The sequence below is a fragment of the Colossoma macropomum genome, unplaced genomic scaffold (genome assembly GCF_904425465.1).
Source record: "Colossoma macropomum unplaced genomic scaffold, Colossoma_macropomum, whole genome shotgun sequence".
NCBI lineage: Eukaryota > Metazoa > Chordata > Actinopteri > Characiformes > Serrasalmidae > Colossoma > Colossoma macropomum.
The window spans coordinates 38723637-38751250 of NW_023494802.1; the positions used below are offsets into that span (position 1 = coordinate 38723637).

Here is a 27614-nt window from a genome sequence, read left to right on the forward strand (position 1 = left end):
GGAGAATGAAGAGGAACCAATACATACTGGTTCTGTAGTTCCACAAACATCTGTAAAATGGACAGAACTGCTGGCTAATTAAAGTTACAGAGATATTCATACTGCAGCGGTGTTTCCAGATTACTCACACAAGCTGAAGATCGAGTCTGAGACTCAGCGTTACTGACAAACTCAGAATGGGGTACTAAAGAAAGGGGAGAATACGGCGCTAGGTTAGCGCTCGGCTAAGTGCAGTCAGCGCCCTCTCGCTGTCTCAGCTCAGTCTGTTTACTACTGGGCCCTGTGAGGCACTGCCACTGCACACACAGCCCTTCACAATAAGAGTCCCTTTCAAAGTAGGAATAACAAATGAACCAAGCCGCGTAAAATTAACGTCATTTTAACCAGACAGAACAGACGAGCCTGACGCCACGTATTACTACTACAATCACACGATGCTCGTGAGAAACACAAACACCTTACTGTTAAAACCAAAAAGGTTTATTGCAAATAACTAAGCACTAAACCAAATATTTAAGCTACTTTATAACGAATTTAGAAATAATGGTTCCTGCAAATCCGTTCTGTTTCACCACAGATAACAGCTGCGTGTTTTACAGCTTAGTCTAAAAAGAGGTGAGGCACGAACATACATACTAGCACTCACGACACTCAGACAACAATACCACGAGTAAATGGGAAACACATTTTCATTTTCTGAAGGTGGTATTTCTCAGAATAACTGTGGCACATATTAAGATAATTCACAGTTTTAATTAAATCAAATGCCTGTTTTCAGTAAATAAACTAGTTTACAGTTTACTAAACATACAACAGTTTATGTTTCTGTTGTAAAAGTATGACATTGCAGTATGACATAGGTAATCATGAATTGCATGAATAGAATGAAACTAACAGAGCTTCTGGCAGTTTGCCAATGTGTACTAACATTCTTTTTGTATGCTTAATTAACACTTGAATTCCTAATAAATTCAGGCACTGAATAAAGCCTTTATTACCTTCATCTTCATTCATTAGTACATGCGTTAGTAATTTAGTCTTGTGGTTGTTAATACATGACTTATTCATTTGTTCCTGATTAATAACTCATTATTTTCTGATTAGTTAATCATAAGTAAATGCCTTGAATACTGACAGATCATGTACCCTTAATGTAAAGTGTTACTGAAATTTCACTGTTTCTCATCCACGTGTGGTGAGTGGATATGCATGGCACCTGACACCCCACTACCTCCACTTGATGTACATAATGGTTAATATTGCATTCTTCTGACAGGAAGCTGTGTAAATACTTCAGGTTTGGTACTGTGGCTAATGAAAGACCAGAGATAAAGAAGGGCAGTTCTGACACAGAACCTCTATCTGCTTGATGTTGATGGATAATCCCATTCTGCTATTTGATCTTGCAGCAGCTGTCAGGGTGGCTTGAAGAGCTTCAGGGACAATGATGTGCAAACTATAGCTTAAGGATATTATTTGTCTTGTGTTTTGTGGGGACATTGAACCCCCTGGTATTCAAGAGTTTTCCATCCATTCTGTAGTCAGAAATCACTCCAGCCTTCAATATCTTTGTACAAAACTGTTGTAACACCATACAGAGTCATTAAAAGAACAGGTGCAAGTACACAGCCCCGCCAAACACCAGATATTCAAAATATTATGGTTTTTGACCACTAACAGTGATGTGAGCTGTCATTTATCATGGAAGGAGCACTAAATATTGATAGTGTTTCTGGAGCTGCCAAACTGCACAATGACCTCCCAAATTACAGAGGATCTCCCAGAGAGATCCCAAAAGGCAATGAATAAGTTTTATTTTGCTTAGTACATTTTTCCAGCTGCTGTCAAGCCATAAATAGCATGTCCAGTGTACTTTTGCATGTTTCCTAGAGCCACACTGAGACTCTGGAATGAGGTTTTCAGTGATGTTCCTGATGTTCTGCTAACAGAACAGTTTCTTGGATCATAATCATTCATTACATAAGTCCAGTGTTGGTGTACATAATACTGCATTTCCTTGGCCTGGAGCTCCACCATTTTAGCACATGGTGGAAATGAAGTGCAAATGAAAAATACTTACTGGTCAACATGTTTGTTTTCTGTTAGAGATAATCTGAAATTGTTATTTGTGTCTTGGTCCTGCAAATTGGCATAGCACAGTTTTCTCTTGCTGCTCCCTTTTAGTGTTTATATTGTACATTTTTAATTTGTACATAAAAAGCATCTTTTTTCTATTAAGTTTTAGCATCTTTCTATTTGGATTCCAGTTCATGGTCCTCCTCTTTTATTTTTTTGTGTGTATCCCATCATAAAAATTTAGTCCTGCTGTGATAGATCACTCAACAGGATCTATGAATGAGTCTCAATGACCAACTGACCATCTTTATAAAATAGACTTGAATTAATTTAAAAGGTTAACAAGGGAGGGACAAAGTTCATTGCATGTTGCCATGATTGAATGAGCATAAGGCTCATGTTGACATGACCAGTGAGGCATTTAAGGCTCATGGTAATAATAATGGTGATAATAATATCTTTATTTATAGAACACTTTTCATACCGGTGGCAGCTCAAAGTGGTTTACAGACAGGTAATAATGTTTTAGAGTAATAGACACAACAACAAAAGGTCAAGTTAAAAAGAAATACAGAAGAGACGTAGAATTTAAATCCAACACTGAATTAAAGAGATACTTTTTCAAGTGTTTCTTAAATGTCTGAATTGAGCTTGACTGTCTAATAGAAGGTGGAACTGAGCCCCACAGTTCAGAAGCATAATAACCGAAAGATGCCTCTCCATGTTTTTATGTATTTTGCAAGCCAAAGTCATGAAAGATTGTGAAAGGTAAATTATCATACACATAATGTAAAAATGTACTATGAAAAAATACACAGTCCTGTCACATAGAAAGTGATACATTAAAATAGCCAAACTTATTAATTCTGTCCCCGGTGTGGGGTCATCCTCCACCAACATGAATTATTTGACAGACGAATAGCTGGAGTTGCAGCCACTGATGTACAGAAAGTGATGTTATGACTTGATCACAGTCGAATTCACAGATTTGACAGGCAGGAATCCAAACACACACGGTACCATGTAGAACCATATACTGAGTGTGTGTGTTTGTACTAAGACTTCATCCTCTCCTCATAGCCCTCTGGGTGTGAGAGCAGATCAGCTGGGTGGTGTTCAGATGCTGTAAGACAGAGAAGAGGAGAGAATCATCAGACATGAACTCAAACCAGTCAGATATCAGACTCCACTCAAGAACATAATCAGCAGAAACAGCCTTACTACACACTTAAGGTTCAGTTTTCAAATTTCAAGAGTTTATTGTCACATACATATATGACGGTGTACAACGGTTGTATAAATGTTATGTGGTGAAATTTCTGCTAAATGGGACCACCTGCTGGTTGGTCAGCATATTACAACTGATGTGGCCCCAGCAGTAGAGGGTCTACATGCTGCCATGGTCAGTACAGCTTCATATGTTTAGCTCAGGAAAACTGCAAATAACTCTGTAAAGTGTTGTAATATTCCACTTTTGTATGGTGTATATTATATATATATATATATAATATATATATATATATATATATATAATACATGTGACCAATATACCCAGCTGGGCTTTTTCAAAACACATTATTTAAAGAGTTATAAATTCGAAGCTAAACCTAAAAAATGCTGACATTAGCCTGTTTCTTTATTTATATGCTGGCCGAAGCAAGTACAAAGACTTACTCTGCGGTTGCCATACTCATTACAGGTATGTTCCGTTCATATTTAATGTTTATTAAGAACAACATTAATGAGCACACCAATGCTAGCTGGTTTACCTAGCTTATCCTTAGCGGTACTATGTGGTCTGGATGCCATATTTTGTGTTCGCCACCAGATGGCAGTATTTCATATTTTACTTTTGGTTTATGTTAAAGGATGATGTAGCTGTAAAATATAATTCATATTGACACTTTAACAATTGACCCTGAATAAAAATGTAAAATGTAGATGTGTATAAATTTAAAAACTGAACATAATATGAAAACACAAGCACTTTCACCACTATACGATCATGGTCATTTGTAAAGGTAATTGTATTATTTTCGTGAACTTATATCTCTTATGTCATTGGTTTACTTTGAAAATATATTTAGACCAATGTATTGATTTATATTGTTCTGGGCAGCAGAGGGTCTACATGCCATGGTGTATGCTGGCTGGAACATGTACAAAGACTTACGCTGTGGTAGCCATACTCATTACAGGAGGCAAATAAATCTATATCAATTTCTAGCAGCCATTTAGTGGGAGAGGGGTAAAAGGCGTGGGTGTGAGGGGGTTCTGGGACAACAGAAGATGTGAAGTGTTTAGTTTAAGAGCAAAAACTCTTCTGTAATCTGGTGGTCTTTCATTTCTTGCTAAGCGTGAAGAGATTGTGTTTAGGGCAGGTTTTGTTCTTGATAACTTGTGGGCTCTCCTGGAGTGGTAGATGTTGTCTAGTGGTAAGAAGGCTGTCCGTGAGGTTGTTTGGGCTGCCCTGATCATCTGATGCAGACATTTGCGGTCCTGGGCAGAGAAGTTTCCAAACCAGACTGTGATGGAACTGGTTAGAATACTCTCTATGCTGCACCTATAGAAATTTCTTAGAGTTCTGGCTGAAATGCCAGTATTTTGCCACCTCTGCCCTATAAAGTCTCATCATCCCCAACAATCAGCCCCATTACAGTGGTATCATCAGCAATTTTGATGGTGGTGGTGTTACTGTGGAAGGCAACACAGTCATGGGTGAACAGCATTGGACTCAGTGTGCACTCCTGGGGGGCTCCCTGTGTTTATTACATGTTCTAGAGGTGTACTTCCCAATTCTGACAGACTGGTGTCTGCCCATCAGGAAATCCAGCACCCAGTTACACAAGGAGGGTGTCAGTCCACGGGTCTGGAGCCATTCAGTGAGCTTGGATCTGATAACAATGTTGAATGCAGAGCTGTAGCAAATGAACAGCATTGTTGACCTTTCTTCAGAAAAGAAATTGTAGAAATTATTCAACAGTAGTCCTTGTTCTTCTTCAATATATCTTGTGTATAAATTGTCTTTGTTTTGTTTATTTAATGTCTATTTAAGTTGCTTCTTCCTAATTTGAAACTGCAGAGCGCTCCCTGATCACTTGGCTAGCAGATGTCTACTTTGCATAGGTGTTTCCTGGGTGTTTTTGTTCCTAGTAATGACACAAACAGCTACTTTGATAGGTTTCCAACTAATGTTTACTGTCCTTAGTACATGCACAAATAGTCACTTGTCTGCATTACAATAGAATAGTTATTGCCGTGACATAAAACATAACAGATGCACATCCAACAGCTACAGGGCAAATATTTTAAAACCCTGCATGCAGACCTGTTGTTCAGATGGGGTTTTCTGTAGATGGACAGAGTGCTCTCTTTGAATAAAGACATCATTTCTGCAACCCTGGGTCTCCTGAACTCTCATTTAGCAGCACAGAAGAAGATTCCCAATGAAAGTGACTTGTTGTTTGATTTGATTTGGATTTGCCTAACACCAATTTTGCCTGTTCTTCAACTCCCCAATATAAACAGTGATCATAACTGCTAGAGTGATCCTAATAAAAAACGTATATCCATCTGTCTCTTTCCTCTAACTGTCACACAAATATAAATACTGTACAGGATTCAACACCATAATGCAAGCTTTGCCTTTTGTGTTATGCACCTTTCACTTTTTGTGTCACACTGATATGCGACCCTAAGGTATATGGGATGTGCAGTGAAAAATGCAGAATATGCTTCTTTCCAGTATGCAAATACATTTGAAGAAGCAACATGGAAAACATAGGAGAACTGCTCATAAAAAGGGGAGAGATATTAAAAGTGTGGCTGAGTATGTATGCCACTTGATTTACAAAAGAACTGGCGATTGACAATTTTGCATTCAATTTTCTCTACTTTCTAAAATCAGCCATAAATTTGCTTTAGTGTCTCAATAGCATGTTGTTGGAAAGCTTTCATCAACAATGGCAGCATCAGCTAGTTTTAGATAAAGCCTTGAAGAACTGCAGAAAGAATTTTTGCCATAAAATTAATCACAATTTCACTTTCAAGATCAGAGGAATAATGTGAGAAAATGCAGCACAGAATGTTCCATGATGCTGCAATGTGCGCTTGCAGTTTGTCACGCATCCCTCTAGCTCAGAGGCCTCCATAGACTTCCTCTCCCAGAACCCTCTGGGGGATCACATGACTCCTGACCCACCTATCATGCTCCAATCACTGCTCCTGTCTCCTGAATACTTATTTATTTCACCTGTTGTCCTTTAGTATAAGGCCTGGGCTTTTAGTTCAGCTCCTTGCGAGGTACTGCTTCTTTCCTAGAACTACTGAGTGGTTCATACCTGTGTTGTGATCTCCCAGTTCTGACTGACATTCTGTAAACTGACTTTGCCTTTTTGCCTGACCCGTATTTTGGACTGTTTGCCTGGTGTTATGTTTTGTGTTTTTGTATTTTTAGTCTTTTTTTAAGATGTAACCTGTGCATGTATACTTACCACGATTTTGCCTAATGATTCTAACAGTAAAGCCTTTTTTTCCTTTTTTATCTGTGACATTACAGAATACCTCACCACTAATGCAGACGGTGGATCTGGAGGCTTTTCAGAAATCTCTCATTGAGCTGGGCCACTTATTGGGCTGTCATCAGCAGGTATTAGCAGGAGTTACTCATTCACTCGAGTCGTTGGCACAACAGCAACAAGCCCAGCTGGTACAACTCATGGCGAGTGTGGGTCTAGCCAACCACCGTCAAACCTGGAGTACTGCTGAACCATAAGCAAGCCCCAACAGTTTCCTCAGTTTTGAAGGAATTCTGAATTGTTTTTGACCATCCCCACAAAGGCATGATAAGTGGATAACTGTTGACTAAATTACGTCCACAAATTATGATCATGTTTTTGGATAACGATTCTAACATTGAAGCCTTTTTTTCCTTTTTATCTGCGAGCATCTGGCTCATTCTGTCACATTAAACAGTCCATGGTACTCCTCCCAAATTTTTCATTTTCTCTATTGTCTTGATCTTGTTGATAGCTTTTATCCATTGGTACACAAATAGAAAGTTCCTGAATATTGGTTGTTAGGTGGGTGTAGAGTCATTAGGCCAGTAACTTACTATAGTTTCTCCAGTTTACAGTGTGGATCCTCCAGTAGATCAGAGAGCAGCTTCACTCCTGACTCTCCTGGTTTATTATTGTACAGGTTCAGCTCTCTCAGGCAAGAGGAGGGGTTTGATTTTAGAGCTGAAGCCAGAACAGCAAAGCCTTCATCTGCAATACTGCAGTTAGACAGCCTGCACAGAGAAAGAGAAAAACTCCTCACACTTACAGATCAATACACACACACCAGTTTCACACATTGTGAGGAATTCATTGTGAGAATAAACTACTTTTGGAATTCTGATGAAGCTGACTCAGCAATTTAGAAACTTAGTGCAATTAATGGGAAATTACAGCAATAGCTTATTTGTGAACATAAAACAATACTGGAAAAACAGATGTTTAGATTACAGTCAGTGAAGTGAAATGTTTCTGTGATGCTTTTGTTTGGTGCAGCTTTTAGAGTGAAAACGCCACAGAAGTGTATTATGCATATATTCTAAAGAGAAGCATCAAAAATCTACCCTAGTTTTGTGCATGGCTGCTTGTGCAATACAGCATGGCTAGCAAAGGAAAAATGATTATGTGGCATGTTTTTACAGTCAAGTTTTCATTGTTCTTGAGAGAGTTACTTTGTGCACATGATTCAAAAATGAAGGAGCTGTTCATGCTGAAGATGCCATATTCCATTTACAGGATCTTCTTTGGCAAGTAGGAATGTGTGTCTCATGGTAAAATAAAATTGGAGGTATACTTCCTCCAGCAGGTCCTAGGACGACCATGGGATCTTGTCCCAGTAGACGGTGCCTGGTACACCCCCACCAGGAGGCATCCTGGCTGCATCCAGATTAGATGCCCGAACCACCTCAACAGACCACAGCTACACCTGGCAGCTTCCACAATGGAGGTTTTGAACAGGGTCCATTCAGACTCCATGTCCCCTATCTCCTCTGGAACATGAGAAAAGCTCTCCCAGAGGAGGAAGTTAAAATCAGTCTGAACAGGGGCCTCTGACAGTTGTTCCCAGCTCACCCTCACTATTAGGTTGGGCCTACCACGTCTGACCATCAGTCTTTCCTGCCATCTGATCCAACTTACCACCAGATGATGATCAGTTGACAGCTCAGCAGCTCTCTTCACCTGAATGTCTAGAACATATGGCCCCAAGCCAGATGAAACGACAAAAAAGTTGATCATTGTGCTCTGACTCAAGGAGCTCTGGAACCATGTGCACTTATGAACACCCTTGTGTTTGAACTTGGTGTTCATTATGAATAATCCATGCCTAGCACAGAAACCCAATAAGAATTCACCATTCGAGATTAGATCAGGCAGGCTGTTCTTCCCACCAGGTCTCCCAGTCATTGCCAACATGTGCACTGAAGTCTCCCAGCAAGACGATTTTAGTTCACATTGTGGCAAACCTCTTGTCCTCTGAAACAAACTCCAGCTGCACACAGTGTGGAAGTGATGATCTCACCCCAATATCTCTAGCTGACAGTGTGGATTCTCCAGTCCAGCAGAGAGCAGCTTCACTCCTGAATCCTGCAGCAGTTCATTGTAACTCAGGTTCAGTTCTCTCAGACTTGAATATTTTGAGCTGAGAGCTGAGGCCAGAGCTGCACAGCTTTTCTCTGTGAGATTACAGTCACACAGCCTGGAAGAGAAATGACAATACATCAGAACAATATCACACACACACACACACACACACACACACACACACACACACACACACCACCACCACCACCACCACCATCAACCCCCCCACAGTGAGAAGTAATCTCATAATCTCACTTCAGTCTCTCCAGTTTACAGTGAGGACTCTTCAATCCAGCAGAGAGCAGCTCCACCCCTGAATCCTGCAGCAGGTCATTGTTAGTGAGGTTCAATTCTCTTAGACAGGAATTTGAGGAGATAGCTGAGGACAGAACTGTGCAGCTTTTCTCTGTGAGATTACAATTACACAATCTGGGAGAGAAATGATGATGCATTAGAACAATATCACACACATACATTCTAGTCTTTTAAACCACTGGTGGTTTTATAGAAGCTGATTAGAGTAACTAATGAAAAGCATTTCTTAATCGGTGCAGTAAATAAGAAATAATACAGTAACACATTCATGACTGAAAATACTCACATAGCTCTTCTGGATGCTTTAATGACTGGCAGTAATCTTAAAAGACATTCCTCAGATCTGTCATATTTACGCAAGTCAAAATCGTCCAGGTTTTCTTCTGAGTTCAGCAACACAAACACCAGAGCTGACCACTGGGCAGGAGACAGACTGAGTCCACGGAGACGACTGTAATCTTTCTTACTCAGGTATGTTTGGACTTCTTGCAGTAGAGAATGATCATTCAGTTCATTCAGACAGTGGAACAGATTGATGGATTTCTCTGGAGAGGGATTCTCCCTTATCTTCTCCTTGATGTACTGGACTGTTTCCTCTTTGCTGTGAGAGCTGCTTCCTGTCTGTTTCACTAGGCCTCGTAAGAGAGTCTGATTGGACTCCAGTGAGAGGCCCAGAAGGAAGCGGAGGAAAAGATCCAGGTGTCCATTGTCACTTTGTAAGGCCTTGTCCACTGCACATTTGAGGAATTCTGACAAGTTGGACTCTTTGAAAATACTAGAGAGATAAGTGGTCAGCTGATTTGTTTCATCTCTCCCAATGAAGGAGAGAAATGCATATAAAGCAGCCAGAAACTCCTGAACATTCAGGTGCACAAAGCTGAACACCTTCCCCAGGTACATCCAAAATTCCTCTCTGAAGATCTGGGTACAAACTCCTGAGTACACGGACATTTCTCTGACATCAATGCCACACTCTCTCAGGTCTTCCTCATAGAAGATCAGATTGCCTTTTTCCAGCTGTTGGAAAGCCAGTTTTCCCAGTGCCAGAATCATCTCTCTAGTCTGCTGAGGATCAGTGTCACATTTCCCATGGTACTTTTGGTCCTTGTGTTTGATCTGAAAGATCAGGAAGTGTATGAACATTTGAGTCAGAGTCTTGGGGATCTCTCCACTCTCTGCTTCACCCAACAGTCTCTCTAGAACAGAGGCTGCAATCCAACAGAAGACTGGGATGTGGCACATGATGTAGAGGCTTCTTGAGGACTTAATGTGTGAGATGATTTTAATGGCCAGGCTCTGGTCACTGATTCTCTTCCTGAAGTACTCCTCTTTCTGAGGGTCACTAAACCCTCGTACCTCTGTTACCAGGTCAACACACTCACGAGGGATCTGATGGGCTGCTGCAGGTCGAGTGGTTATCCAGAGGAGAGCAGAGGGAAGCAGATTCCCCTTGATGAGGTTTGTCAGTAGCACATCCACTGAGGCTGAATCTGTTACATCACACAAGCTCTCATTGTTCTGGAAATCTAGAGGAAGTCGACACTCATCCAGACCATCAAAGATGAACATGACTCTATGGGCATTACTGTCTATTGATTCTAATTGTTTTATTTCTGGGAAAAATTGATAAAGAAGTTCCATCAAACTGAGCTTCTTCTCCTTCATCAAGTTTAGCTCCCTAAAAGGAAGTGGAAATATGAAGAGGACGTCCCGATTTGCTTTTCCTTCAGCCCAGTCCAGAATGAACTTCTGCACAGAGACTGTTTTTCCAATTCCAGCAACTCCTTTAGTCAGCACAGTTCTGATGGATTTGTCTTTAAAGAGGTCATTGCATTTGATGGCTTTCTCCTCTGTTGCTGGTCTCCTGGATGCTGTCTCAATCTGTCTGACCTCGTGTTCATCATTAACCTCTCCACTCTCTCCCTCTGTGATGTAGAGCTCTGTGTATATTTCCTTCAGAAGGATTAGTGCTCCATGCTGTGAAATTCCTTCATTCATTTTGTTACATTTCTCCATGAGTTTGGATTTTAGTTCTTCATGATACATAAAGACCAACTCTGATGAACAGAAGAAGAATATGATGATAAATATGAGTCTATGAGTACTCACCATCCATCCATCCATCATCTAAACCGCTTATCCTTCTGGGTCGCGGTGGGGTGCTGGAGCCTATCCCAGCTGTCATTGGGCGGAAGGCAGGATACACCCTGGACAGGTCGCCAGTCCATCGCAGGGCAGACAGACATACACATTCACACCTAGGGGCAATTTAGCATGTCCAATCAGCCTGACTGCATGTTTTTGGACTGTGGGAGGAAACCCACGCAGACACGGGGAGAACAGGCAAACTCCACACAGAAAGGACCCTGGTCACCCGGCCGGGAATCGAACCCAGGCCATTCTTGCTGTGAGGCGACAGCGCTACCCACTGCGCCACCGTGCCGCCCATGAGTACTCACCACACCATCAAATTTAATATTATTTGTAAAATACCAATGAATGAGGATGTAAATCTGAACATCAAAAATATGAACATGTATTAAAAAATAAAATATAACATTAAAAAAATATAAAATAAAATATTTAAAAATCTAAAGTTCTATGAACATCACCATCAGTCACTGATCAGAACAGAGTGACCATCTTTGATTTGTATTTAAGGTCAGAGTGCAGATATAATATCATTTCCTTCTATCCATATAACTGACTTCATCTAAAGTTCACCTCTAAAGTAACAGTGATGTAATAAAGCCCCGCCCACAGCTCTTACTGCTCTGTAGTGTGTTAGCGAGGTCTGTCTGCTCCATGTTCCTCAGCATGTTCAGTGTGATCTTCAGCACCCCCTCTCTGGAACTGCTCTGATCCTCCTCATCCTCCACCTCTCTCTCAGAGCATGCTGGGTAAACTGCACTCAGCAGTTTCTTGAACCTCTTCAGCTCTTTCTTCACCAGAGAGATCACTTTGTTCTCCAGATCCTGATTAGGAATAAACAGATAAAATAGATAAAACACCTTTATTTGACAGATAGATTTAAAAATAGAAAAAAGGATCAAAATAGTAATTGTAGCATGTACAAAAGGTTCCTACAGAGAGAGAGATTTTTTATGATTTTATTATAAGATGGACAACTACTGTCCATTATCACAGACTCAACTAAAAATCAGTCTCATTAACTAAAACCCTGATAATAGTGGATTAAACTTAAATTTATCATGATCATCCTACACAGACAAAAGAACATAAAACTGAGATATGAATCAGAGTGAAAATGTGAAATGTATTTGTACATACCTTAAATATAGACTCCAGATCATTTATGTTAGTCATTTTGTCCTTTTGGATACTGTTAATTGGGGAATACACAGAAAAAAACAATACAGAGAGATCAATTTTTTATTTGAATTTTTGACAGTTATTCAAAAAACGATTATCTCAGTTCCAGGTATAAATCTCCACATTACTGTTATATTCTCTCTACATTACACTCAGTTCCAGGTATAAATCTCCACATTACTGTTATATTCTCTACATTACACTCAGTTCCAGGTATAAATCTCCACATTACCGTTATATTGTTTCTACATTACACTCAGTTCCAGGTATAAATCTCCACATTACCGTTATATTCCCTACATTACACTCAGTTCCAGGTATAAATCTCCACATTACCGTTATATTGTTTCTACATTACACTCAGTTCCAGGTATAAATCTCCACATTACCGTTATATTCCCTACATTACACTCAGTTCCAGGTATAAATCTCCACATTACTGTTATATTCTCTACATTACACTCAGTTCCAGTTATAAATCTCCACATTACTGTTATATTCTCTACATTACACTCAGTTCCAGTTATAAATCTCCACATTACTGTGACTTGCTAACCGCCTTGGATAGAGCTAACCGCTTGAGATAGAGCGGGCACTCAGACTTGGTGCTCCGCATGCAAAATCAGACCAACCACCCAGAGCTCTCATAGCTAGGTTCTTCAAATACCAGGACAGGGTTCACATTGCAGAGGTGGCACGTAACCAGGGTCATGTACTCTGGAAAGGAAAGAGAATAATGGTTTTCCTGGACTTTTCCAAACACCTCACAGAAAAGAGACTTCGGTTTAACGAACGCAAAAGGCTGCTCTCCGAACAGTGGATTCGTTTCGCCCTCGTCAATCCACCAGTGCTAGTCATCCATTCTCCAGAGTGCTGATGCGAGTTCGAAGATCCGAAGGCAGCACTGGCTTTCATTCACAGCGGTATTCCCACCCCGCCAGGGACTGAGTGAAACTTGCAAGCTTGTGATTTAACGGTATTTCACACAAGGTAACATCATTGAAGTGCTTAGGAACTTTTAGTTTCCTCCCTTAAAAAATGTCTATGAGTTATGGCAGGCCTTTGGACTTTTGCTTCATTAAACAGTAATGTGAAAGTATGGGGCATTTCCCAGTAATTTTAGGGGTGATTTCCATAACATTATGGATCCTTTTCTTGATAATAGCGCTTCATCATTATGTCCTTACAAAGGTGACAGATGGTTGCATGATTGGTGTAAGGAAGTTGGCTTGGTTAATATTTGGTGTCTGCTTAATCCAGATGGGAGGGACTACACATTTTATCCCCCCCCCATAATACTTTCTCTAGGATAGATTTTTTCCTTATTTCAAATAATGTGATTAACTCAGTATCTGTCTGTAGTATAGGAAGTATAATTATCTCTGATCATGCCCTGGTATCTCTATCTTTAATTACATTCAGGAAATTACGTAAAACTCCAAGGTGGAGACTAAACTCTAGTCTGCTGGACGATCAGCACTTTACAACTTCACTGCAAAGCCAGATTAATTTTTTAAAGAAACCAATATCACTTCAGTTCCCTCTCTATCTGTGGTTTGGGAAGAATTCAAAGCATACAGAAGAGGCTTTATTATTCAACATGCTTCCTATAAAAACAAACTTAACAGAGTTAAGCAAATGGACTTAGAGGGCAAGATTGGATTTGCAGAAAATAAATTCAAGATCAGTCCAACTGCTAAGAATTTAGTCAAATTGACCCAAGTATGACTTAAATTCTATCTTAACAAAACAGGCAGAGTTCTCCCTGTCTCCCAGACAGAATTTTCTTGAGGAGGGCAATAAGGTGGGGAGGTTCTTAGCTAGATGTATAAAGCAGAAAGAGACTTTAAGTAATATCTCTGTTATTAGGGGGGATACAGATACTCTCTTTTATAACCCTCAAGAAATAAATGAGGTCTTCAGAATGTATTATATTAAACTTATACAGCAGAAGCACACACCCAGATACTCAAAACATCACTTCATTTCTTTCTGCTTGTGTAACACTGAACAGGCACAAAAAGATGCTCGCGGATCTTAAAAATGAAAGTTGGTTTAATGAGAGAACAGAGTCGGGGCAAATCCAAAAACAGTACCCAAAAACACGCAAAAAGTCAAAAACCAGAAGATACAAAAACACAAGCAACCAGAGCAAAAGGGTAAATCCAAAAGAGTAACAATCAAAAAACAGGCAATGGGTTCAGTACACAGGCCATGAAACCAGTGGCAATACCTCACAAAGAGGAGAACAAACAAGAATCCTTTTATAGTCTAAGGCAAACGGGTACAGGTGTGTTTAATTATTAGTCAGGTGACTGAGAACGAGGCAGAGGCCTGTGATTGGTGGAAGGGGTGACGTGATAAGTATCGGGATTCTGGGAAATGGAGTCCTGGAGCGTGTTAGGCAAGGGAGAACCCGGAAGCGTGACAGCTTGTAACCTGCCTAGAGTAACTGAGGATGAAACAAGTATGCTTGACTCCCCACAGTTATAATTTCAGTTACCAAATAGTTACCTAATGCTAAAGCTCCAGGGTTAGATGGTATCACATCTGAATTTTATAAAACTTATGTAGAGGAGCTAGCACCGATGCTTTAGACATGTACAATGAATCACTGACCAGAGGCAGCCTCCCTCCATCCCTATCAGAAGCCTTAATTTCTCTTATTCTGAAAAGGGATAAAGATCCTTTGGAGTGCAAAAACTACAGACCAATTAGCTTAATCCCCTGTGACAGCAAAATCATCTCTAAAATACTAGCTAATAGACTAGACAAGGTTATCCCATCATTGATCCACCCAGACCAGGTTGGGTTTATAAAGGCCCGCGCTATAATGGACAACGTTAGACGTCTCATTAATATTGTGTGGGAGGCGTCGCCAATCTCTTTTCCTGTCACCACTATATCTCTTGATGCAGAAAAAGCTTTTGACAGGGTGGAGTGAAAGTATTTGTTTTTAACCATGGAAGCCTTTGGCTTTCGGAATAATTTTATTTGATGGATCAAGCTTATATATACTTCACCTAGGGCCAGGGTAATGGCATTATACACTATATTTCCAAAAGTATTCGCTCGTCTGCCTTCACACGCATATGAACTTCAGTGCCATCTCATTCTAAATCCATAGGGTTTAATATGATGTCTGCCCCCCCTTTGCAGTTATAACAGCTTCAACTCTTCTGGGAAGGCTTTCCACAAGGTTTAGGAGTGTTGATGGGAATTTTTGACCTTCTTCCAGAAGCGCATTTGTGAGGTCAGACACTGATGTTGGACGAGAAGGCCTGGCTCGCAGTCTCCGCTCTAATTCATCCCAAAGGTGTTCTATCGGGTTGAGGTCAGGACTCTGTGCAGGCCAGTCAAGTTCTTCCACACCAAACTCGCTCATCCATGTCTTTATGAACCTTGCTTTGTGCACTGGTGCGCAGGCATGTTGGAACAGGAAGTGGCCATCCCCAAACTGTTCCCACAAAGTTGGGAGCATGAAATTCTCCGAAATCTCTTGGTCTGCTGAAGCATTAAGAGTTCCTTTCACTGGAACTAAGGAGCCAAGCCCAACCTCTGAAAAACAACCCCACACTATAATCCCCCCTCCACCAAACTTTACACTCGGCACAATGCAGTCAGACAAGTACCGTTCTCCTGGCAACCGCCAAACCCAGACTCGTCCATCGGATTGCCAGATGGAGAAGCGTGTTTCGTCACTCCAGAGAACACGTCTCCACTGCTCTAGAGTCCAGTGGTGGCGCTTTACACCAGTGCATTCCACGCTTTGCATTGAGCTTGGAGATGTAAGGCTTGGATGCAGCTGCTCGGCAATGGAAACCCATTCCATGAAGCTCCCTATGCTGTTCTTGAGCTGATCTGAAGGCCACATGAAGTTTGGAGGTCTGTAGCGATTGACTCTGCAGAAAGTTGGCAACCTCTGCACACTATGCGCCTCAGCATCCGCTGACCCCGCTCTGTCATTTTACGTGGCCGAGTTGCTGTCATTCCCAATCACTTCCACTTTGTTATAATACCACTGACAGTTGACTGTGGAATATTTATTAGTGAGGAAATTTCACAACTGGACTTTTTGCACACGTGGCATCCTATCACGGTAGCATGCTGGAATTCACTGAGCTCCTGAGAGCGAGCCATTCTTTCACAAATGTTTGTAGAAGCAGTCTGCATGCCTAGGTGCTTAGCTTTATACACCTGTGGCCATGGAAGTGATTGGAACACCTGAATTCAATGATTTGGATGGGTGACTGAATACTTTTGGAAATATAGTGTATCTCCCCCTTTTGTTTTGGAAAGAGGTATGAGACAGGGGTGTCCCCTGTCTCCTCTTCTTTTCATCTTAGCCTTAGAACCACTGGCCATGGCCATATGGCAAGATGATACAATCTTTGACATTCAGGCACAAAATTTATGCTCATGACATTATTTAGTTTGTGTCTAATCCCCAGACGTCTTTGCCATCACTCATCAATTTAATTAGGAGATTCTCTAATATTTCAGGCTATAAGGTTGACTGGGAAAAATAAGAGGCTCTGCCTTTAATTGCCTACTGCCCACAGTCTCTTTTCAACTTTGGGAATTTCACTTGGCCCAGAAAGGGCATAAAATATCTTGGTATTACTTTCCCACACCTTTTATCAGAACTAGTCAAAACCAACACTGAACCTCAGCTAGATAGATTTAAATCTATTATTGAATGCTAGACCCCGCACAACCTTTCTCTATGGGGTAGAATAAATACTATCAAGATTAACATAATCCCAAAATTCAATTATCTGCTTCAGACTTTGCCAGTAAGGATTCCTGTTAAGTATTTTGACTAATTTGAAAAACACATATTTCTTTGGAATGGCAAATGGCCAAGAATTCCTAATTTGCGATTTTATCATTATGCCTTCTGCCTCCAACATTTAGCACACTGGACCCTCCCTCCAGAGGCGTGGTTTATATTAGAAACTTCCATTTGCAACCCCCTTCCCCCTATACATTACAACTATTGCTAAGCTCAGGGCTGAGCAAAAAAGCCACCCTATTTTGACGCATCTACAATGGATATGGAAGAAATCCTTGTCACTGCTTCAGTTTAACCCATACCTAACCTCCTCTACTGGAATATGGTATAACACCAGACTACTTATAGGTAAATCCCCTTCCTTTCGGAAAGAATGGTTTCAAAAAGGCATTAAAACAATAGGTGATTTATACTGCAGTGACTCACTTAAGTCAATTGACTGTCTTAAACAACAGTTTAATGTGCCTCCAAACCAATTCTGGAGATATTGTCAGATAAGAAATTTATTGACGCAAACCTTTGGCTCCTTGACAGTATGTCCCACTAAGGCAGTTATTTCTGACCAGATCCCGGAACACTTTGGTAAAGGCCATGAGGCCACTAAGTATTACACCATTCTTAACCCAGTCCTTAACAGTAAAGAATCCTCTCTTAAGACAACCTGGGAAACAGATCTTAATGCCTCTTTTACACAAACAGAGTGGGATAGGATTCTGAGGCTCCCAAAGACAATGTCCAGAGAGCTGAAGACACAACTCATTCAGTTTAAAATCATAAACAGAGCGTATTGAACTCTATTGTTGGCGCTGTGGAGCTGAGCTAGGCATGTTGATGCACATGATGTGGGAATGCCCTAATATACAGGTTTTGTATATCATGGCCAGCAAATACTGTTTTTTTTATCTTTTAATGGTATTATGTACAGTAGATGAAAAGCAAAAGTTCCTTGCTATTTTATGTTGAGAAACGTTCTTCTTGACTTGTTGCAATATTTGCCTGTGCAGTGTTTCACAGAGTGGTGAACCCCTCCTCATCTTTACTTCTGAAACACTCTCTGGGATGTTCTTTTATACTCAATCATGTTACTGACCTGCTGCCAATTAACCACCAGGTGTTTTGTGTCGCATTACGCAACTTTACCAGTCTTTTGTTGCCCCCGTCCCAACTTTTTTTGAGCGTGTTGCTGCCATCAAATTCAAAATGGGCGTATATTTTTTAAAAAAACAATAAAATTGTTGTCCTTGTACTATTTTCTGGGTAGAGACTCCCAACTTGAAAAGGTCTGGAGTGAAGACCCACACTAACACAATCCCAAATCATAAAATCACCTTTGAACATCGGACACAATATATCATGTACACTGACTGGGAGAGGGTTACCAGGACCTGGAGCTAGGGAAACTGCAATGCTCATTTTGGCAATGACTAGGAAACCAGGAGGGGGGGAGATTGGGAAGAACAACCTGCCCAATCTAAACCCGAATGGTGAATTGTTATTGGACTTCTATGCTTGTCATGGATTGTCCATAATGAACACTACGTTTGAGCGCAAGGATGTTCGTAAGTGTACTTGGTGCCAAAACTCCTTGGGTTAAAGCTCAATGATCAACTTTGCTGTTTCATCTGACTTGGGATAATATGTCCTGGACACTCTGGTGAAGAGAAGTGCTGAGTCAACAGATCACCATATGCTGGATTAGATGGCAAGGAAGACCTGCAGTCAGACCTGGTAGATGCGAGCAAGCAGTGAGGGTGTGCTGGGAACGACTGGCAGAGGACCCTGTCCAGAATTATTTTAATTCCCACCTCCATTAAAACTTTGCTCATGCACCAGAGGAGGTAGGGCACATGGATTCCAAAGAGACCCTGTTCAAAACCTCCATTGTGGAAGTCGCCAAGCATAGCTGTGGCCAAAATCTTGTTGGTGCTTGACAGGGTGGCAAGCCAAGAACCCACTGGTGGAGAATAGGGGTGGGAATCTCTAGGCACCTCATGATTCGATTACGATTCAGGGGGCTTTGATGTGATTATAAAATTATTATTGATGTATCTTGATGCAACTATTTTTCTATACAGGATTTCTTTTTGCTCACTGTGTGACAACTTGGTACTTTTACAGCAAAGTATTTGTAATGACCCATAATGAATTTACTTCCAATATCTTTTATTAATAAATCAAATGGAAGTGATGTGGCAAGTGAACTGGAAGGCTCTCATTCACTGCTCATTGTTTGGAGCACATGAGACGCTAGCCGTTACTCATCTGTGATAAAATGTGTCGTTATAGTGACATATGGTTCTGTGGCAATAGGTGGCCATGCATCATGTTACAGTTATCCTACCCGTTTTCTTCAGTGATTCTATAACTTCGGTTCTGGTCTCGTTGCAGAGAGTGGAGGTCGCTGTGTCAGTAAAATACCTTTGAGACAGGACTCGGCTCCACAGGGTACAACATAGAGTGAAAGCCCTGGTTCACAAATGAGTATGGATGCAAATCCTTCAATAAAAGTTGCAATAGAGTTTGTAATTCGCTTCGTACTTTCCGAGTTTGGTGGAAGCTTTGACATCACTCACCCGATGGTTCTCTGGTTGGCAGCAACTATGACGGGGCGGAAAATGGGTGAAAACCTGTAATATGGTTTATCATGTTTGTCGTTTCCAAAATATTTTAGTGTGACACAACTTGACCGGAATACACTTTGAATTACTGCTGGAATTTTAGTTCACTCTGCTACAGTGTTTTTCTGGTTGCTGTAGCTGAGTATAATGAGGGAGCTGAACTAAGCTAAACTGTGCTGTTCATTAGATTACAAGTGAACAGCGCACAGACCGGTGAAATCAGAGTACCTGCAAAAGATGAACCTGAACTGATGCTCGAGTTCACTAAATGTCTTTTTCATACACAGTGGGGTGAGGTGAGGAGGGGTGAGCATCATTGTATAACTTTGAATAAACATAATATAATAACAAAAGTGCATTCTAACAAATTTAAAAATACTGTTAACAAATTATTAAGAAATTCAAAATTTTTGAGGGACACTGTCTTTAACCATCACATTCTCCTTACCTCACAGCAGGACAACTGTCTCCCTCTCTGAAGCGTACTGGATGTTCCATTGACTTGTCACTCTTCATGGACACACAGCTGGGCTCAGGTGAGTCTGATCTCTTTCTCTTTCTCAAAAATAAATTATTCCACATCATGCATAGCACAGAAACTGACATTTTGTCAAATACAAGTCTTTTAAAATTCTTTTTTTCTGCAAATGTTCAAAGCTTGACAAATTAGGTTTTTAAAGTGGTCTGTGGATTTTAATAAAATTTCCTCCAATTTGGTCTTGAAACAATCTGTGTAGTCTGTTGGTAAGTGATTATCAAAGAAAGACTTGATATTATTGCAAAGAACAGCCATGAGACATCAATTACTCTGTTTGGCTTTGCTTTTTCTGACATAATTGGTCACAAATCCATTGGTTGTTCTCTGATTATAGTTTGGAAAAACTGTACAAAACAATCACCTGAGGAAGAATGCAAAGTGTTGATTATATTGGTCTCCATGGGCCCCTACAATACTCAATGTAATGCATACTTACTCAAATGTTAGTATTTCTTTCTATGATTGAAATAAAGAAAAATAATGGTTCCAAACTACACATCTCATTAACATCTAAACCTTTGCAATTATATGTATGCTCCAAAACTGCACAGCGTATATAGAAATTTGACTTAATCACAGAATCAGAAATGGCAATAAATTTTCTGGCCACCAGAAGGAGCTTCAGCATGAAATACAAATTACGGCTTTGAATATACATACAGTTGTAGGCTTTACAATATTTATCTTGTGGCACAGAACATTTCTGAATTTTATGTATTGCACCAAGCCTGACAATTTCACAAATACAAGTCTTTTAAAAAACATACATTAGTTCTGCAATTGTTAAAAGTTTAAAGGTGATTTTGTTTTTGCCTTTGCAGCTCTAACAGCTTCCACTCTTCTGGGAAGCCTTCTACAAGATGTTGGAGAGAGTCTGTGGGAATTTGTGTCCATTCAGTCAAAAGAGTATTTGTGAGGTCAGACACTGATGTTGGATGAGAGGGTCTGGCTCACAATCTCCGTTCTAGGTCACCCCAAAGGTGCATAACAAACACAACATAATAACAAAAGTGTATAATGAAGGACTGATTATTACTTATAAATTCAAAATATTTTTTTTCCCTCCCAATGATTAAACAATGATTGGCAACAATGTTTGAGTGAGTTTGATCAGGTTGGACTGGGAGTGTGGAAAACTATCGTAAACCATCACACTATCCTTACCTCACAGCAGGAGAACTCTTTCCCTCTCTGAAGCGTAATGGATGTTCCATTGACTTGTCACTCTTCATGGACACACAGCTGGGCTCAGGTGAGGCTGATCTCTCTCTCTGAATCACACTAAAACACACCGGTGGAGAAAAGATACCGTTAGAATCAGTGTTTCTGGAGTGATAAAAAACAGAAAGTTGCAACAAACAAAGAAATGAAAGTACATGATTTGTTTGGATATCAGAGCAAGAAAATGCAGAGACAAAGTGCAGAAGGAGTCAGTAAGTTCATTCAGTCTAGATTCAAGATTCAAGGTTCGTTATTGTCATTGCACAGGGTACAACCAAATTGGGCAGCAATCCGATACGGTGCATAAACAAAAAAAGATTAAACTAGGAATGGGACAAAGATATAGGCTAACATAAAATATAAAATGCAAGATATTAAAGGAAAGACTATACAACTTGAAATTATAAAAAAAGTAAAACAAAAATAAAACTATTAAAGAATTAACAATAGAATTATAGGAAGTGAAATAACTAAAATAAAAAAGAGTGGAAATAGAACGTAGCAGCTGTGGTATTACACTGAAGCGGTCAGGCGTTGTGAGGCATGTCACGGTTTTTGGGGCTCGTGGTGGGGGGAGGGTCAGAAAATGATCCACCACCCAAATAATACATGCACTGTGGGGGGTCCTGTGGGGGTCCTGACCACTGAAGAACAGGGTAACAGAGTATGCAGAGAAACAGATGGACTACAGTCATCAGTAACTGTAGAACTACAGAGTGAAACTACACAGTCAGTGGAGCTGATAGAGTGGACAATGAGTGTAGAAACATGGAGGTATCTCCTTGTCAAAACCAAGTGATCTCTCTATATAGACAGCATTTAATCATGAAAACCTGCACTTTGCAGATACGATTGGACGCCGATTTAGTCATGCTACTCAGTTACAGTATAAAATGTACTATTATTGAATCATAACTTAAAAGTAAGTAAAATTAAGTATTTTGCTTGTGTGATTAAGCACCTGCCTCATCTGGTTAAAGTTTTAGCTGGATCATTTTTAATCTCTTTACCTTTTCTTTAACGAAATCCTATTTTGTTTGCTCGTTGATAGGACTATCTTTTGTAATTGGAGCTACAGGAAAAGGTGGCACAAAAATTCAAATATACAATTCAAATATCCAAAAAAAATCTTGAGTATAATTCAGCTGGGCAAAAAAAAGAAAACTGAGGTTAAGATGACTGGTCTTCATTTGTTTTAGAAGCTGAAGTGTCCACCATCCTGGAGTGGGACTGACAACTATCATGTACCCAGTAGCTCGCAATGCTGCCTGCGGAGAATGCCATGGCGGACCCTTGCATCATGCACTGATCCAGGAAAGCCTATAAAAACAGCCAAAAATTTTGCCTGATGGTCACATACAGCCTGCAGCTGCACAGACAGGTAGAGCTTCCAGTTTCTCTGCATACTTTGTTACCCTGTTCTTCAGTGGTCAGGACCCCCACAGAGCAGGTACTATTTGGGTGGTGGATCATTCTCAGCACTGCAGTAACACTGACGTGGTGGTGGTGTGTTAGTGTGTGTTGCGCTGGTGCGAGTGGATCAGACACAGCAGTGCTAATACAGGGGTCCTATTTAAATATTCAAAGCAAATAAATTTCAATTAAAAAAATCATTATTTGTCTAACTGGCAGTTGGGTGAATAATGAATTGTGTATGATGTGGATAAAAGGGTTTACTGGTGTTTTTTACTCTCAGAGTGCTGAAAGGAAAGTTTACCTTTGTAAATTTTAACTGTTCAAGAGCAGAAAGTAGTGCTTGAATTCTTACATTTCTGCGTTTGACCACAACTCCTGTCTATTCTGCTGTTTAATGCAGAGGAAATACAAGTAAGATCGCTATTAAAACCACCAGAGCAGGATCAGTGTTGGTAAAATGCTGAGGCAATTCTGATAGCTGAAGTCAGTAAATGCCGGTCTCGTGCAGTGGGCGGGAACAAGCGGTGACATCACTGCTGTCTAACTACAGTGTCTTATGAGGTTCAATCACGGTTAGAAAAGAAAATTTTCATGTAAATTGACAATTTTTGGAGATTCTTGTGGTTTTTGTTTGTTTATTTTGTTGTTGTTGTTGTGTTGGACATCTGTGTTAACATGAAGTCAGCCAACCATTATGGCTATAACAGCCTCCACTCTTCTGGGAAGGTTTCCACAAAATTTCCAGTTCCAGTTCCAAAATGTTCTAGTTCATCCCAGTCAGGGCTCTGTGAGGGTCACTGGAGTTCCTCCATACCAAACTGGTCACTCCATGTTTTTATGGAGCTGCTTTGTGCACAGGGGCTCAGTCATGCTGGAACAGGAAAGGCTCTTCCCCAAAACTGCTGACACAAAGCTGGAAGCAGATAACTGTGTAAAATGTCTTTGTGCTGCAGCATCAACATCACCCTTCACTGGAACTGAGGGGCTCAAACCCTGAAAAACAGCCCAGCCCATCATCCCTCCTCCACCAAACTGTACTGTTGGCTCTGCATTCCGGTAGGTAACGTTCTCCTGACCTCCACCAAACCCAGATTCATCATCAGACTGACAGATAGAGAAGCTGATTCATCACTCCACAGAACACGTTTCCACTGATCCAGAGTCCAGTGGTGGCGCTTTACACCACTCCAGCCGACGCTTGGCATTGCGCATAGTGATCTTGGCTTGTGTGCAGCTGCTCAGCCACTGAAACACATTTCATGAAGCTCCTGATGCTCAGTTCTTGTGCTGATGTTGCTTCCAGAGGCAGTATGGAACTATGGAACCGATATAATTATGCACATGAGTCCTACCACTCACTCCCTGGATGTGCTTCCTGCACCGTTTATTAAAGATGTTCAAATAACAGTCTCATCAATAGCATAGTTCCTTCTTGTTTTAAACATGCGGTCATTCAGCCTCTTTTTAAAAAGCCTGCCTTAGATCCCTCAGTCCTCAACAAACTGAGACCAATCATTAAGTTACTGTTGTTGTCAAAGTTTTGGAGAGGTTGTTTTCTTTCAATTTTTTTCTTTTTAAGCATGCATAATATCCAAGATACTTTTCAATTAGGTTTTGGACCACATCATAATACCGAGTCTTCTCTTCTCAAGATATCTAACGACTGACTTTTAGCCGTCGATTCTGGAAAGTATACTATTTTAATTCTCTTAGACCTTAGCGCAGCCTTTGACAGTTGATTACACCATTTTGGTGAATCACCTGAAGTATAGTGTTGTCATCCAGGGTACTGCGCTGAAGTGGTTTCCCTCTGTTTTTTCTGGAAAACAGAACCTTTTCTGTCAAGATGAGTCACTTTTCCTTCTCCTCAGCGCCTGTTACTTGTGGGGTACCTCAGGGCTCTATCTTGGGTCCTATTTTGTTTTCTTTATACATGCTCCATTTATCAAAATCCAAAATCCCTTATCACTGTTACGCAGATGACACACAGCTCTACCTCCCGCTCAAATCAGGTGAAAATGGCTTTCTGCACCTCATTTTTGACTCTCTGAGTGATATAAACTGTTGGATATGTAAGAACTTTTTCAATCTAAACCAAGTCAAACCAGACATTATTATTTTCACAAATCCATATTTGGCCAGAGTTATAGCTAATGGTCTGGGGGCATTATCATTTTATGTACACAGCCATGTAAACACTCTTGGTGTTAATACTCAGTTGTTCATGCTTCTATTTCCTCTCGTATCGATTATTGCAACTTGCTGTACTTGGGAATCTGTAAATCAAGCTTGTCACGTCTGCAGCTCATCCAAAACGCAGCCATGAGGCTCCTGACTGGTACCAAGAACATTGCAATGCACATTACAATGGTTACCAGTAAAATACTGGTAACCATTGAATTTAAAGTTTTTAAAGCTTCGCATGGCTTGGCTCCAAGCAATATCTCTACGCTCCTCTGCTTCTATTCCACCTGATGAGGCCTATAATCTTTCAACTGGTTGCTCTTAGCCATTCCACACTCTCAGATGAGGTTCAGAGGCAAATGGGCCTTTTCTGTAGCTGCCCCAAGACTCTGGAACAGTTTTCCACTTTTCATAAAGGAATTCCCCACTATAGAGGTTTTCAAGTCAAATAAAAAAATAATAATAATTTTCTCAGGCATTGGAGTCTTTTTAATGACTGTGCACTCAGTATCTGTTCTGTCTTGGTTTGTTCTGTCTTGCCAGTGTAGCTCTTCTATTTTGTTTTATTGTTTTTATTTCTCCTGTTTTTTGTATGCATGTTATTTTCTTGTTCAACGTATTGCGTAGCTTTGATTATTTAGCCATGTTTATTTTAATTCATATTATTGTGCAGCACTTTGGCCGACACTTGTTATCTTTTAAATGTGCTATAGAAATAAAGGTGACTTCACTTGCTGCTCAGTGCAACCCATTCTACTGCCAGTATTTGTCTATGGAGATACATGGCTATGAACTTGATTTCATATACCTGTTAGCAATGGTTGTGGCTGAAACACCCAAACTCAGTAATTTGGAGGGGTGTCTTTTGGCCATATAGTCTAGTATAGTGTAAAGTTTTAAATATGAAACATCAACTAACAGGTTAAATTATGACAAGCATAATAAAGCCATTATTAAAGAATAAGAATGACGTGTTATGTGCTTAATGATGAAAAAAGAATGCACAGTGTGTTCTTCTTTTTTGCTTACCCGAGAATGACATTTTAATGTATTTTTTCTCACAAACACCACAAAGACATGTTTTTACTGTGTCCTGTACTGCTGTGCCACATTGGGTTATCCTAGTTTCAAGGTTCAATTGATGTGTGAAAATGTACACTTTTTAAACTTTTACCTAAGCTTGATAAAACACTCTCACACTGGTCACACTGCATGCAACACACATTAACCTCTGTATATATATATCGAAAAAAAGTTTGGAAATGGGCCGTTTAACCGACAGCACTACATCTGTGCTCACAGTGTCACACTATTCTCACCTCTGGTCTCTCTCTGTGTGTTCTTCTCCAGAGGAGCTCATTTTGGAGCTCATGTCTCCTACAGGTCACAGCTGGAACCCTGCAAACAGACACACACAGAGAAACAGAGCAGGACACACAGTTACTTGGCTCCAAATCACTCTCGTATATTTAGACCTGCATCATCAGCCTGTTTACTTACAGGGAAATGTTCTGTTAGTTAAGCCGGTAAAACCTACTGAACTGATCTTTATCTACTGCAGATTCATATCAGTCAGAAACTACAGCTCAGATCTACAGACTCACTGTCTTTCTCTCCTGAACCGCTTTATGTTCCTCTCTGCACAGAATTTGTAAGCGGTGTAGTTAAATGTTCAAAGCGCTCTCCTGCCCCCTGCTGGTCACTTTGTGTACTGTTAGAGTTTGGAGGTGATGTTATAAAAAGTTCAGAGCGCTCTCCTGCCCCCTGCTGGTAACTCTGTGTACTGTTAGAGTTTGTAAGTCATGTAATTCAGAGATCTGGTTAAAACATACTGCTATTACATAAATACAATTCAAACTGTGTTTACAGTACATGAATCAGTCCAAAAGCAAATAGCAATTAGTTAATTAGCAACTTCAGCTCCGGAGGACTGGTGTGATGAGCCTGGAGCAACTGAAAGAGTCTACAACAACCAGTAAACATTACAGTAATAAAACAAGAACAACAACAACAACAACAAAAGATGCATGCAGCCAAACTGACATTATACATACATGCAGATATAAATAGAATCTCTCATAAACACTTTCAGTGTGTATCCAATAGAAATGTACTGTAAATAGATTTTTAATTAGTCATACGTCCAAAATAGCAGGCTAACTAGCTAATGCTACCTGCTAACCCTGCTAACCCTATAAAATGCAAATATAACATTGTTTTATTATGTCAGATTTGTTTACAGCCAATTAACAACACTGTCCTTACAGAACCGTCTTATGGGTGAACCTGATTATCTTTATTATTACATAATTTTATGGTGAGGTAAAGGAATCATATTATAGTAATACTGTGAGAAACTATAAGAGTTCTATAGTGCAGTATAATAGTATTATCTATCAGACTCTATTTTGACTTAGAAGTACATTGAGGGTGACCCTCATTTACAGTGTAGCCGAGCAAATTACAAGGGATTGACAAAG

At 40.3% G+C, this 27614-nt stretch overlaps 1 protein-coding gene across 5 annotated transcripts; it reads right to left on the reverse strand.

Moving 5' to 3' along the window:
• Positions 1–2519: 2519 nt before the first annotated feature.
• Positions 2520–26790, reverse strand: LOC118822186 (NLR family CARD domain-containing protein 3-like). 5 transcript variants are annotated; one of them, XM_036591100.1, is made up of 11 exons: positions 26739–26790; positions 26454–26532; positions 21478–21594; positions 20224–20334; positions 12321–12372; positions 11800–12004; positions 9316–11086; positions 8970–9143; positions 8653–8829; positions 7190–7366; positions 2520–3199 (listed from the first exon to the last, which is right to left on the reverse strand). In XM_036591100.1, exons 2-11 carry the CDS (start codon positions 26504–26506, stop codon positions 3193–3195), a joined length of 2844 nt encoding a protein of 947 aa, XP_036446993.1. In that variant the 5' UTR covers positions 26507–26532; positions 26739–26790; the 3' UTR covers positions 2520–3192. The 5 variants fall into 5 exon arrangements, with proteins under 5 accessions (XP_036446993.1, XP_036446992.1, XP_036446994.1 ...); XM_036591099.1 differs by having other exon boundaries at positions 26635–26779; XM_036591101.1 differs by having other exon boundaries at positions 26672–26768.
• Between the last annotated feature and the right edge of the window lie 824 nt (positions 26791–27614).

Bases quoted from the DNA above. Each gene is read 5' to 3' on its own strand.
- LOC118822186 (XM_036591100.1), bottom strand. From the start codon at position 26,506: ATGAGCTCCAAAATGAGCTCCTCTGGAGAAGAACACACAGAGAGAGAC. The intron at 21,595-26,453 runs GTGAGAATAGTG...GGTGTGTTTTAG, and splicing joins CACACAGAGAGAGACCAGAG to TGTGATTCAGAGAGAGAGAT. The intron at 12,373-20,223 runs GTAAGGAGAATG...CCCAATTAACAG, and splicing joins GACAGTTGTCCTGCTGTGAG to TATCCAAAAGGACAAAATGA.